Raw genomic sequence first — 15,015 nt, 5'->3', positions numbered from 1 at the left:
GAGCCACATGCTGAAATGGAGGGCTTGCTCATTTAAAACCACAGTTGATTATTTAACAGGACTTGCCTTGCAGCTGTATCAAGTTGCAACCATACTGCCCTTGGGTAAAGGAAAAAACCAGGCCTGGCCAAGAGTAGGTTGGGCTGCTCTTGCTGGGGGGCGTAAGCTTGCTTTCATAACGCGACCATTGCCTCCTTGACCTCAGGTCTGACGGAGGTCTCTGGTGCCTGGGCGGTTGCTCTTTTCTGTCGTTGTTAACCTTAGGGACTAAAATCAGATGTCATGTTTTCCTCCAGGTTCTCACTTATTTATATGTTGGTAGCTGGCCAGGCAGAAGCAGGTCAACCCCCTTGGTAGGATCCTAGGGTGGAGAGAGGACTTCCCCAAAAGGGAAAGCAGGCAGCGAGGTTGGAATCAGAAGAGAAGATGCGAGAGGCTAAAGGCCAGAGGGGTTCCCCATTACACATCTTGAAAAATGTTTTTTAAAACCACCAAACTATGACAAGTTTTCTTCTGTCAGGCTGTTTGCCTTGAGTCACTCCCTGGATCATTTGCTTCCTGCCTTGCCTGTCTGTCTCTTTCTCTTACACACGCACGTGCACACAGAACAGCCCAAGGACACAAGCATCCTTGAGTTGCTTCAGGCAGGGGTGTGCTGGGAGTGCAGAGGTGAGCGGTCAGGACTGAGGACTGGTACCTTGTGACATCCGGTTGGGTGACCCCAAGTTCCAGTTGTGTTTAAAACCTTGTCTCCAGTCCTCTGATGCTCATAGGTCTTTTTTGTTTTAGTCTCTTGGGCCTGTGCTTTTTGTGATTTTAATTTCTCAATTTTAAGGCCCAGTGACTGATTCCCAGATTTCTTTTACTGACTGAGCTGGGAGGGTCTGAGGTGGAGAGCACTTGTGCATTCCCTTATCCCTATTATTTCTAGATCTCACACCTGAGAATAAGTTATATCCCATTTGGAGCTTTCTGTGCCTCTGTTCTGCCATCACAGCTATGTCTGTTCTGTAGACATAGCTGATTTGCAGAGTGCCGGTGGTAATTTCTTTACTATTCCTGGCCAGTGGTAGGATCAGGGGCCGTGTCTGTTTGATCATCACTGATGCAGTACCCAGTGTCTTGCACAATGCTTGATACATAGCAGGTGTACAGTAGAGTTGAATGAATCTTTGCCTGCCTAATTTAGGAAGATTAGGCTACTGGGGTTTTCTTGGGGGGGGGATGGGATTGGGGAGATATTAAATTATTAGTTCTTTTATTATCAGCTCTCAACTCTGTGTGTGGCTTATTGATTTATATGGTATTGGTGGCAAAATTGTAGTTGTGTTGGCTTCTTCCTTCAGCACATGGATGGACCACCAGATTCCAAGGTCAGTGGTGTTAGCTAGAGGCTCCAGGTGAGAAGAGCTAGGCCACCTCCTGGAAGTGTTGTCCTAGGGTCACCTGCAGCAACATCAGCAAGGGCCCTTGTTACAAATGCAGATGGCAGGGCCCAAATGCATTCTTTCCCCTGAGCATCCCTAGGATGCCTAAGAGTCTCCAAAATTTGAGACATTCTTCCCTAAAGCCTTCTATATGCAGAAGCTTTCAATGATAGTTATATTATCAAAGGAACGTTTCTCAATGGATAGGTTGATGAGAGAAGAAACACAACTGGCAGTGGGTAATAAAATGGGTATTTTTCTCCTTAATACACTAGAGTCCTAAGCCATAAGGATAAACAGCATTGGCCTTGGTTGGATAACCCTGCCAGTAGGAGTATTGAGGCCTGGAAGTGTCATTTCTTACCTGGGGTGTGCCTAGCACTCTGGTTGCTGGTTTTGGGGAGTTCTGAGTGACTTTAATGTTAAATGGATTCAAATCAAATTAGGAAAGTCAAGAAACTAATTGTAAAACGACAGAAAATTGATTTTGGGCGATTAACTCTTTTGCTTTTTTCCGGCACTGGATGATTCCAGTTCTTTGCAAGTTAGTACTTTGGAACATGTCTGGGCAGCCATCTGGATTCTGGACTGGAGCTGGTTTTCAAGTCTTCCTAACTCTCTGGGGCCCTCCTGGCCTGGCTCTTAACTTCACATGTGCTTTGTATCGGATGCCCTTCAATTTTTTTTTAACCCAAGTTTAATTTTTATTCCTTGGTTTTTGACATGAAATTCACTTACTTAATAGTCCACATCATAGAGCCATTAACGCAACAGGGAGGCACCTCTGCAAAGGGACCGACATCAGTGTGTGAACTTGGTGAGACACAGCCGCGAGGTACTTCCTGGTGGATAACAGTAGTTGCCGAACAGTTGGAGGGAGGTGAGGGCTGGCTGCTGGTCTCCAGCTGCCCTCCCAGCCCCTCTTGAAAGCCAGGCTCAGACATTTCTTGCACAGACGTGCAGCAGTGAGCCAACACCTGATGCATGAGCTTGATGGAGTCTCCTCTCTGTTCTTACGGATGATGCAGACACAGGGTTCTAGAGCAGGCTTGGCAAACCATCGTCCTTCACTTGTTTTTGTCAATGAAGTTTTATTGAAACACAGCCATGCTCATTTGCTATGTGTCACCTGTTGCTGCTTTCATGTTACAGTGGCAGAAATGAATCATTGCATAGAGGCAGGATGGCCCACAAAGTCTAAAGTATTTCTATACAGACCTTCACAGAAAAAGTTTGCCAACCGTTGTTTTAGAGGCAGGATTCTGTTCGCCTTTCAGTCAACATCGGGCAGCTAGAATCCTCCAATGCAAGAGCTTGATAAATCTGAGGCATAACCCCCAAGAGTTCAGGTGACAGGCCTCCCTAAATTGCTATGCCCTTTTCATGCCAGGGTGTTATCTTTAGGATATTATGGCTAATTCAGATACCTTGCATTCTGCAGATTTCCTGAGAGAACTCATTTGGACTTTCATTATTCTGACCAACCAACCACTAATTTCACTATTGGAAGCCAATTTCTAACCATCATTATGCTAATTTAAAGTCTCTAAGGCTGATAGAGTTAATGGAAAAACTTAATTATTGCCTCAGAACTATGGGCTTCTACACGGGAGGTTAGCTGACCACGGCTGGGATGTGACTTTTAGGATAACTGCCCAAAATCTGACTATTGACGAATTAGTTTAATTATGACATCACTTAAATGTCTCCAAACATAGACCTAGGTATATGCACTCACTGCTTATAACTCATACAACAATAAAGCTCAAACGTTTTTACGGATTAAAAATAAAACTATAATACCAATATGTTTAAAATTAATTTTTTATAACACCAGTATTGAGATATAATTTGAACAACATAACATTCACCCTTGTAAAGTACACAATTCAGTGGTTTATTTCACGAGGTCACGTAATGCTCACCACGATCTAAATCCAGAGCATTGTGGTCACCCCCAAAGGAAACTTCATACACATTAGCAATACTTTCCACTCCCCTCTCCTTCCAGCCCCTTGCAACCAGGAACCTACTTTCTGCCTTATGGATTTGCGTATTCTGGACATTTTATGTAAAAGGAATCATATGATATGCGACCTTTCGTCACTGTTGCCTTTCGTAGTATCGTGTTTTCGAGTTTCATGCGTGTTGAAACAGGGATCATCAGGATAAACGTAGTTTTATGTTCGCTGCTTCTTTCTCCTGCCAGATCAAATCTCTGGTTGAACCCCTCTAGCAAATTTTTGTTTTGAGTTATTGTACTTTTCAACTCAAGAATTTTTATTTGTTTCTTTTTTTTAAAAAATAATTTCTGTTTTCTTTATAGATATCCTCTATTTGGTGAGACAGTGTTCTTATACATTCCTTTTTAATTCTTGAGACATGATTTCCTTTAGTTCTTTGAATGTGTTTAGGATAGGGGATTTAAATTTCTTGGCCAATAAGTCCGATATCTGGCCTTCCTCAGGAACAGTTTCTATTGACTGGGGTGTGTGTGTGTGTGTATGTGTGTGTTTGTGTGTGTCATGTGTATGGGTGATACGTTGCTGTTTGCTTGCCATTGTTTTGGTGGAAAACCAGACATTTTAAGTGATATAATGTGACAACGCCTCATATCAGAGTAACCCATTCCCAGGGGGGGCTTTTTGTTGCCTTTTGTTGGTATTATTGTTGCCTTTGTTTTGTGAGTTTCCTGCATTCATTTTGTAAAGTCTGCATCCCTCATTGGGTATGGCCAGTAAAGTACTGACCATTAGTGGTCAGCTAATGACCGAACAGAGATTTCCTTAAGTACTTTGAGCCATTTGTCTGGCAGCCTTTGCTGAGGGCCTCTGAGTGTGTGTTGGTGGCATGCCTTCTACAACCCTGCCTTAGCCTCTGCTTCTTGTTTGTGTAGAGACTCAAGGTTGTTAGCTGGATGTGAGAGATTAGGTCCTTTCGGTTCTTTCTTGAGCATAGCACGGCCCTTTTGTGTGTGACCTTGTAAATGTCTTGGAATATTTCAGAGCTTATCAAAGCTTCTTACGGACATCTTCTTCCCCAGTTTTTCCTTTTACGCTTTTTAGTTCACCTTTTGCAGTTCCAAGCGATAATGTTTCTCCAGCAGCTGTGGTGTTAAAACATTTGCCACTTGTCACTGTTCCCCGTAAATGCCCTGGCTACAGGTCTGTGTGTACAGGGAGCTGAGTCATGTTATATAAAGAGAAGACCTGAGAATGCAGCTTTCAAGCGAGTCACCAGGCAGATCAGATCTGACAGTCCTCTGGCTGTGGGGCATTTGGGAACTCCAAACCTGTTCTGTCCTCTGCAGTGGCTGCTGGGCTGCTGGTTTTCACAGCTGTTGTAGCTGTGAAGCTGTGGGTTTCCCAGGCTACCACAGAGCTAGAGAGAAAAGGGATGGGATTAGAACAAGTTAAAACATCACCAAGTTAGCTATTCTTGCCGGGCTTCAGTCGTTGTCTTGAATAAATGCTCCTTGAGTTTTTGCAAGCTTTTATTTCATTTTCAGGATTCTGAAAAAGTTGATTTTGAGAATTTTTGTCAGTGTTCTTATTGTTTTCACAGATGAGTGGGTTTTTAGAGTTCCTTACTTCGCCGTTCCAGAAGTGCTTTCAATTAATATTAACTTTGCAAACTTTTTATTATGGACATTTTCACATCTACATAAAAGAATAGTTTGTACTGATATGACCTCCCCTTGTGCCTTCATTCAGTCTCAATAGTATCTACGTTTGCTAATCTCTTTTCAGCTGTCTACGCACTACTTATTTTTTTCCTGGACTGTTTTAAAGCAAATCCAAATATATCATTTTATCCATAAACTGGGTATAAACAACATGAATGTGGATGATATTTAGCTGAAACTTTGTTACTGCTTTGAAGGAGAAGGTGGCAGGGAATCTTACAGCCCAGGTGCTTCTGAACCAATGTCTTTGTCCACCACATGCCTTGGGTCCCTCATTTCTCCCACCAATTTTCTCTGTGAAACTTTCAGTTGAATGTTCATTGTGACATCCTTTGACCTTCACTTGGCAAGAATATGTCATTTATTTAGTTCCTTTCTGCTCTTTTCTCCTGCCCTCCCATTTCTTTCTGCTATTGACGAATCTCAAGCATAAATGTACACTCACTCTCTGAAATTCAGATTATTCAGAATCTTATATTAATTTATTTTTTACTTATCAGAACTGAAAATACCAAATGGAAAAAAAATCTTATAAATTCTCAGACCCTATAATATTGGTGTAAATTAAAACATTTAAATAATTCCAAGTCTTTGGTGAAGGTATGTGTGCTGGTTGATGTATTAATGGAATAGCCTTTCAGGAAGGCCATTTATACTATAGATCAAAAATGGAAAATTTGACCTAGGAGTTCTAAGAATGCATCCTACGAATATTCTTGTGTAGCTGTGAAAAAGGTAATACATACAAGTACGTTCATTGAAGGGTACTTCTGGAAATAACCTAAATGGCCATTAATAGCTGTTAAATCAAAGATGTCTAAGATACACCGTTGATGGAAAAAGTTTAACGGTAGAACAGTACTCTGTTCATGAAAAAAATTGAGTTGCACAACAGTATTTCTATCATGATCTAATTTGTATGTGAAAAAGAAATTTGGATGTACAGTTTGGCACTGTGTTTGGCTAGCAGACTAGAAATAAAAGCAGCTTAGCCAAGACGGAGGTTTATTTTTCCCTCATCAGTGCTGCCGGAGGTAGGCAATCTAGGGCTGGCATGTTGGTGCCCTGGTGTTATTGGGGTCGCAGGCCTCTATCTTGTTGTTCTACCATCCAAACAAATGATTTCCATTCTCAAAGTTCCCTCATGGTCCACGACACTTGTACTAGCCTTCGAGTCTATTGGAGTTAAGAAGAATTAAGGACAGACAGAAAGGTCAAAATAGGACCCCTCCTAGCTGATTCAGTCTCTTTAAGCAGCTTTCCTTGAAACCCAACACAATAGTCTGTTTACATCTCATTGACTGGTACTCAGTCGCATGACCACACAGAGTTGTACAAAAGGAAGAGAGCCTTAGTCTTTTACTCAGGTGGCCATCAGGGTCCTTTTGCCAAGGATGAAAGGGATTAATGGATGTTGGGGTAAGTGTAGCAGTGTCTGTCACTCTCTGAATATGCTCATAGGTGATTGCACAGAACATTTCTGAAGGAATGGCCCAGAGCCTGTTACCAGTGAGCACTCGGGAGCAGAGCGGAAACAGATCTTCTGCATTTTACCTTATACCTGTCTGTATTGTGAGATGTTTTTCATGAGTATGTTTTACTTTTATAATAATGGTAAAGGAAAACCCAACATCAACAAAAACCCATGGTTTATTAAGAAATACATCTAACAATCAATAGTGTGTCATAGTTTCATTGTTAATACTTTTCTTGGTGGTAGTAAAATATCACAATAACTCGTCTACAAATGCTTTAGGAATGAACCTGATTATCCAGATTTAGGAATAATTCTCTCGGAAGGAAGTGGGATGGATATGTTTAGAGGTTTTTCATGACCTTAGTATTCTGTGATTTTTGCATTTATGCCTTGCTATCCATTCTCAATTCTCAAGCCTCCCAGCAGCCATCATTAAGAACATTTAACTAATGATGCGCCTGAATGTCAGTGAGAAAAGTGACTCCCTTCTCAGGTATAACTGCGGTAGGAAGTAGTGACAAAACATAAAGCATAAAAAATATGTGTTTCACTGATATCTGTGTATTTATATATATTCATAAGAATTTATATAGGGTGACTTAAATCATCTGACCTTTATACATAGTTATAAAACTTTATTGACTTAAGGTGGGCTTTTGGAATTTATACATAGCAGTTTTGCTGGGAACTCTTCTCTCATTCAGGTGATACATTTTGTGTTTTTAATCAATCCATCATTTCTATAGCCCCATACTGAGGACAAGCTATTATGTGGTTTTCAGGGTGCCATTTTGAAAAGGCAGTCTTCTATACTTCTCTACCTGGCTTCTTTAAAACAGACTACTTTTAACCAGTGTTCAGTGGTGGCTTGAAAAAAAAATGTGTGTGTGTGTGTGTGTACACACACACACATTCTGCTGCTCAAATGAATAGAAAATAACTTCATGTTCATCAGCTTGCTCTTCACAGTACTTATTGGACATACATGAGCATATGTATTAGTAGTTGTTGTATTACAGTTAAGAGAAATTGGCATCTTCCATACTCTATAAGAATTTAAAATCTATAATAAACAGTAGCAACATAGCCAAGGATAAGTGAAGCCTTCTGGCTGGGGATCCCGACATTCTAATCAGTTGGGTGATAGTCATGCTTGCGAGGATGTCCACATGAGGATGGGCCTCCCTGACTGTTTTCGTAGATGTGCAGCATTTGCCTTCAGTTCCCGGTCACAGACTTGTAGAGCTGGAAAAAGCCACATAGAGCCTTTACAGTGTTTCTTATCCTTTTTTGAATCATTGACCCTTTTGAGAACCTGGTGAGACGTTCTCCCTAGCAAAACGAGTGAGTACATCTACACAGAAAATTGGCATATATATTTCTGGGGTTCCCGGACCACTTAAACCCATACCCAAAGTCCTGATTCAAATCAGCTTCTCATTTTATAGATGAATAAACTAGAACCTAGAGAAATTTAGAGCTAGCTCCGAATCTAGTGCTTTTATATACATTTTCAAGCTCCCAGCGGTGGTTTAATATCTCTAAAATGCAACGTGATGTGGTCAGCATCATGTGGAGTGAGTGCATCATGTGGAGTACTGTGTATGCTACCAAAGAAAGCATATTCTAGCAAAAGACCTTAATCATTGAGAAGTCTTAAAAGATTGAAAAATAGAATCAATGAAAATCCCCTTCAACTCTTGGTACAAATTAAAGCCCTGTGACTTGGGGATCCTAGCGATCTGCAAATAAGAGTAGAAGGAGGAAAAGGGTATGTTTTTATGCGTATCAGGTGTGTGACTGACCTCACCCTGTGGTGGTTTGGGGGCTGTAGGCTCCTCCGCCCCGTCTGTCTCTCCATCAGACAATTCTCTCCCTTTTCGCTCTCTGCTTAAGTTTTGGCAGCCACCGCCCCCCTCGCCAAGCTCAAGTGCTCCCATCATACCATTGTTCTTCCTCTTCATATGGTATCTGGAGTATCTAATATTTATTGCAGACCAGGTATCTAGGATAAAGTGGTAGAGCCCAAGCTGCCCAGTGACAGCAAACGTTGCAAAAATGTGCATTTGCGGTCACACTCTCTATTTTGTGTTTTTAGTTGGATCAGAGGGGTCTGACTTTTCTGTTTCCTTCTTCGCTCATCCTGAGTGGCGATCACATAGTACAGTTGATTTTTTTTCCTCTTCCTTGGCAGCATCTCTTCGGCGGTCTGCAGCCATCCTCTGTCCAGCTCTGGGTCTCCTTTGGCCGCAAGCCCATGCGAGCAGCCCAGTTTGTCACAAGATATCCTATTAATGTGAGTGGGGTCCACGCCGGGGTGGGGAGGAGTGCCATTGTCCTCATGCAGAGGTTAGAGGGAGGGTGATGGGGGGTGGATACCTGATGGAGGCTCCCTGAAGTCACTTTCTAGATTGGTCTCGAGAGAGAGAGAACCATTATGCTTTGGGCATCTTGGTCTGTGTTCTCCCTCTTCACTTTTTGAAGTGGAGCTGAATGGGAGCCTTAATTTGCTTTAAGTGGAGAAGGATTGGCAGAGAGGTTTGGAACCAGAGTCAATGGTCTCAGTGTGCTAGTGCTGAAGGAATGGGAGGTTAGTGACAGCAGTAGTTATTTATTAAGTACCTGCTGTGTTGCTCGCAGATGGTGAGGTTCCAAAAGGGGATAGGATTTGAGTCTCACCCTTTTAGAAACAGATGGGTTGGAGAGCCTGGGAGCAGAGCAGAGGAATAAGCCATGTACAGTCAAAGGCTTGACTATGCAGTATGTGTTAGAACATAGAGAGCGATAGGGAAAGTCAGTGTGGGCTGGGTCATCAGAGAAGTGACCGCGGGGAGGAGGTGGCATTTGGAGGCCTTGATGCCAGGCGTTGGTGTGATGGAAGGTTAGTAACTAAGAGGAGGATGTGACGGAGAACACGCTTGTCCGTTCTTTGCTTTCTCTGGGTTCTGCCTTCCTGTAGTCACCTTAGAGAAAATGACAGGGAAGGAAATGCACCTTAATCCATATTGTACTTTGTACTAACGATAGGGAGACATTCTTAACTAAAAGTGATTTCTGGGTCATTTTTGGAGTTCAGGGCTCATTCTTATTCTGTGTCCCACCTGCCAAGAAGAGGTTTGCTCCGGCCGTAAGGCAGCCTCAGGGTCTCCAAAGAGAGAGTTGGCCAAGCTTCTTTCCCGACATGGGGAGGCTTTCCGTGGGCTCCGAGCCCACACTCCTCACTGGGACATTTGGAAGTCATTGCTTTTAGTGTGCACTGGGACAGTCCACAGGGCCTGTGTGGTTTTTTTTGACTTGTGTCTTTTTTGACTTCTGACGCCGAAGGAATATTACATCGCGGACGCGTCCGAGGACCAGGTGTTCGTGTGTGTCAGTCACAGTAACAACCGCACCGACCTGTACATCTCGGAGGCAGAGGGGCTAAAGTTCTCGCTGTCCTTGGAGAACGTGCTCTATTACAGCCCAGCAGGGGCAGGCAGTGACACCTTGGTGAGGTAAGGAGACCGGGAGGCCCTCCCTGCTTTCTTACCCCCCGCACGACCTCTAGTTGGGTGGTTTTCAACATTAGCTGCACATTTGGATTCACCTCGGCAAGGAGGTTTCAGGAACTCCGACTATGCCTGGCTCACCTTCTTAGAAATTATATTTTATCTGGTTTGGGGTGTGATGGGTGTGTGAGGATTTTAAAAAGCTCCTCAGGTGACATTTGTGTGAAGCACAGGCTGGGCACCGCTGCCTGGGTGACACTTAGGGTCACCGCCACAGTGTCAGCCACTCCTTTGGGTTCCCTTCATTCAGTTACCTGGTTTTGTGGTGTCAGAGCCAGTGGGAAAGAGCACTTGCAAAGTATCATCCACTGCGGACCAGCTGCTATATGTGGCCGCAAGGCCCTGCTTCTGTGTGACTCTGGTTAATTGACATCATTACTCTTTTTTTCAGTAATTGCAAGGTATTGTTCTGTGGTGTCTGTGGAGAGATACCAACATCACTGATCCTTTGTCAGCAAATCACATGCCTGGAGTGGTCCTGCAGTAACGGGTGTTCTCTGGGTCGTGGAGGAGTCCGGGGTTTGGGAGGGGTGGATGCCACGAATCTGTGGGTGGCACTGTGATCCGTCAGTGCCACAGGGCCATGTATTCTCACTTATCGTGTGACAACCCAGACTTGTGTGTGTCTGACTGTGATTACGTTTACTCTCTGCTCTTGGGGAGAGCCATCCGGTGGACCTGACTGACTGGTCTGCAGTGGGGTCTGGCCCAAAGGCCGTGACCAGCAGGTCAGAGGGCACGTCCTTGCTGCCCGCCGTCCCTCTTCATGTTGCCAGTTCATTCAGTCATCAGTTCATTCAGCAGGTATGCTGCTGCTTGGTGCCTGGTGATGTTGCGTGTACAGCCATGAAATATTGTATCCAGCAAGGGAAACTCAGGACGAGGCCCCCATTCTATGGAGCTTTTGTTCTAACTGGGGGAAGACAGAATATAAACAAATATGTGATCTGCTGATAATGGTGAGTGCCGAGAAAAAAAATAAAGCGAGATAAGAGGACAGAGGGTTACGAGGGTGTTACTTTATATTGGCTGGTCGTGGAAGGCTGTTTCAGGAGGGTGACATTCCAGCAGGTGCCTGAATTACACGAGGGAGGGAGCCGGGCACGTACCCCGGGGAAGAGCATGGCAGGCGGAGGGAACAGGAGACACAGGGGTTCCGAGGTGGGACTTTGTTGGTTTATTTTAGGAGCAGTGAGGAGGCCAGGGTGGATCAAACAGCTGGTGGAGGGGAGAGAACATCCCCAAGACACAGGAACCAAGAGCACAGGGTTCAGGTTGTGTAGAGCCCTCAAGGGCGTAGAAAGAACTTTATCTTTTTCTCCTTTTCTTCTTTTTTTCTTTTTTGTGCGGTGTCCTAACCACTGGACCGCCAGCGAATTCCCTATTTTTTCTTCTAAGCATGATGGAGGGTTTTGACCAGAAGCTGGACGTTATTTGATTTAACCTGTTACATTTTTGGACACCATTTTAAAAACTGTGAATTGCATTATGTAAAGAAAAGTGCATAAAACATGAATGGGTAGTGTTAATAAATAACTTTCAGTGAACGCTCATGTGACTTATCTTTTAAAGAAGCCATCCTGGATGCTGTGTGGAAATTAGACAGCAGACTTTCACGTGTCTGGTGGGGACATGAGTGAAAGCGGGCTTTGATGTGTCTGGGGGGGAACCCCAGCTGTGAGAGCACTGCCAGAATCCAGGCCAGTGGAGATGGAGGTTGGCTGGACCCCGGGGCGGTAGCAGTGGAGATGCTGGAAATGGTCAAATTCTGACCATTTGCTGATGGATTGGACATGACGTATGAGAAAAGGAGGAGTCAGGGACCCACCACCGCTTGGCCGGGGTAGCTGGTACAGTGATGGTTTCAGACTGACGGAGAGGGCTGGGCGAGGTGCAGGTGTGGGGAGAAGATCAAGAGTTCTGGTTTGGAGATGCCTATTAGATATCCAAGCAGAGAACTTTCTGTGTGGTCTCTGATATGCTTTTCTCACCCTGTTTCTTCTCCTTTGGAGGTGCTGTCATCTTTTACTCCTTACTTTTTTTTTCCCCAGTGTAGACTCACAGGTTATTTATTTATTCTGGTTTTTTCCCCCACACACAGGTTATTTATTATTCAGTGTCTTATAATGTGTTATAAACCATTCCTGCCGTGATTCATCCTCAGGTTGTTCTGGTGTGGTCAGTCACTGCCCCTTCCAGCTGGCTCCTGTGGCTTTTTTTTTTTTTTTTTTTTAATTGAAATTCTCATGATGTTATCTTAACCATTTTATTAAAGTAAACAACTCAGTGGCATATAACACATTCACAGCGATGTGCAACCACCAGCTTTATCTAATTCCCAAACATTGACATTTGTATTTCCCCCAAAGAAAACCCCTTCCCGTTCAGCAGTTTCTCTCCACTCTCCCCTCCTCCAGCCCCTGGCAGCCCCCAGGCTACTTTCTGTCTCTACGGAGTTGCCTGTTCTGGCTATTTCATATAAATGGAATCATGCCATAACACCTGACCTTTGTGTCTGCCTTTGTGTCTGCTTCACTTTGTGTAATGTTTTCAGGGTTTATCCACATGGAACACGTGTCAATCAATACTTCATTTCTCTGTATGGGTGAGTCATAGTGGCCTTACTTTTTTATAACTAAAGTCATGAACCACTCTCTGTCTGGCCTTTTGCCGACTCTTTGTTTGTCACCTTTGAGAGCCTCCAGCTATGGGGCTGATAAGTCACGGCTTGGCCAAGGTTTCCTTGACTTCTGCATTTGTGAGCTCTTCAGGATGGAGATGGCAGGGCAGAGCAGGAGCCCGAAGCTGCAGAGAGCGGCTCCCCAGGAAGTGGGAACCTCAGTGACGTGGCCACACGGCCACTGCGCACAGACAGATGGCCCTTTATGCAGTTACAAACGTTCCCCCCCTCCGACTCCCTGCCCTGCCTGACCACTCGGTCTAGTTAGGAAAATGAAAATAGATTTACGTCAAGATTCATAGACTGACATCCTCCTTGGCCTTCTTATTTTTTTTCTTCAGATTTTATCTCGGGACTGGAGATGTTCAGATGTACTCACTTGAATGACCTTTGTCAGCTGCATCTCCATCTCAGCATGATGACATGGGACAAGGGTGAAGGAGCAGATTATGTGGGCAGGCTGGCTTAACTTAAAAAAAAGGAAACCACACCAAACCAAACGAGCTATTCTTTGAGCTCAGTGGGAAAGTGTGGTGCCGAGGACCTGGATCTCTTTACTTAGAGACCGGGAGAAGGAATTCTCACCAGGGGTGACCCTGACCTTGTGAGAAGTGCCAGGTGGAGGCAGCGTCTAGATGGAGGGATGGACGTGGTGGGCCCACAGGGCATCTTGAGGAGGATGTGCTGGGTTTGGGCTGAGGGTGGTCGAGGGGGACCTGGTGAGCTGCCTGGCGAGGGGAAGAGCAAGTGGTGAGAGCCAGGGAGAGAAAACAAAAGAAAACGGACTCTCCGGGGGAGATGCTTGGGTGAGTCAGGTAGTTGTAGGGTGCAAGGCGTCAGAGCAGGAGATGACAGGGTGGGCTGGGACCTGGAGGAGCGTGGGACGTACAGAGGACAGGCTTCTGCTTGGATTAAAAAAATAAAACACCAGGAGAGAGACCAGGGGGAGAAACAGGGCTCCTGAAAACGAGAGAAATTCAGACCTCTCAGATAAATTGAAAGAAGCCAATACGGGGACCTCACGATGCTAGGATCACAGGCAGAATAGCCGAGGTGAATGGAGGGCAGTGGGGAACAGACTTGGGGCCCATTCCTAAGGAAGCAACTGAAAAACAACTAAAACAGACCTAAGGAAACCACGAGTCAGAACATTTGGTCTCAGCGCTGGTGTTATCTGGAGGACCTTGCTCCATCTCTCAGCTGGGGTGGCCCTGCCACTTCTGTGTGCGTCTTTCTGTCTGAGGTGGCCAGCAGTCATCCAGCTCGAGATTTGTATGACAGATGAAGGGAAAGTGCAGTTCTGTGCTTTTTTACAAAGCCCAGTGGCTCAGAACCCTCCAAATAAAGGACCCGCTTCCATTTTTACAAGCCACGTGTGAACTGTGGCTACCCTTTCTGAGAGATCTGTTTGTAACGTGTGTACCATGTCAGAACAAAACTTCTTCCCAGGGAAATTACAGTATCTGGGCTAGCAGTTAAGGCCGCGGAGGGTCTTCTTCTCCGCTTCACTGTTAATGAGCATAACCTCAAGGTTTCCAGAGCCATCCTTGTTGGATATACCACGCCTTTGGGAAGGGGGTTCTGCTTTGCTCCCTGACAAATCCTATCGGCTTCTGTCTGATCAGGGTTTTGGCTAATTAGTTGTAAGTATCTGGACAGTGGCTGTGTAACCCCTTAGCTATATTCCTATAGATTGGGTTAGATTGTAAGCCTCAACACTATAATTTTTTAAATTGAAGAATAGTTGATTTACAACGTTGTATTAATTTCTGCTGTACAGCAAAGTGATTCAGTTATACATATATATACATTCTTGTTTATATTCAGTTCCATTATGGTTTATCATAGTATGTCAAATATAGTTCCCTGTGCTGTACAGTAGGACCTTGTTGTTTATCCATTCTATATATAATAGTTTGCATCTGCTAACCCTAAACTCTCAATCCTTCCCTCTCCCACCACCCCCTCTCCCTTGGCAACCACAAGTCTGTCCTCTATGTCTGTGAGTCTGTTTCTGTTTCATAGATAAGTTCATTTGTGTCATATTTTAGATTCCACATGTAAGTAATATCATATGGCATTTGTCTTTCTCTTTCTGACTTATTTCACTTAGTATGATAATCTCTAGGTCCATCCATGTTGCTGCAAATGGCATTATTTCATTCTTTTTTATGGCTGAGTAGTATTCCATTGTATAT

General features: G+C 44.3%; 1 protein-coding gene across 3 annotated transcripts in view; it reads left to right on the top strand.

Moving 5' to 3' along the window:
- SORL1 (sortilin related receptor 1) overlaps positions 1-15,015 on the top strand; it is a 162,648-nt gene that overhangs the window by 37,799 nt on the left and 109,834 nt on the right. For all 3 annotated transcript variants that reach the window (XM_059930177.1, XM_059930176.1, XM_059930178.1), the window contains exons 7-8: positions 8,784-8,885; positions 9,914-10,083. In XM_059930177.1, the coding sequence (XP_059786160.1) occupies positions 8,784-8,885; positions 9,914-10,083 (272 nt within the window). The remainder of the gene's footprint in view (positions 1-8,783; positions 8,886-9,913; positions 10,084-15,015) is intronic.

The sequence above is a fragment of the Balaenoptera ricei genome, chromosome 8 (assembly GCF_028023285.1).
Source record: "Balaenoptera ricei isolate mBalRic1 chromosome 8, mBalRic1.hap2, whole genome shotgun sequence".
Lineage (NCBI taxonomy): Eukaryota > Metazoa > Chordata > Mammalia > Artiodactyla > Balaenopteridae > Balaenoptera > Balaenoptera ricei.
This window is presented reverse-complemented; position numbering and strand designations above follow the sequence as displayed.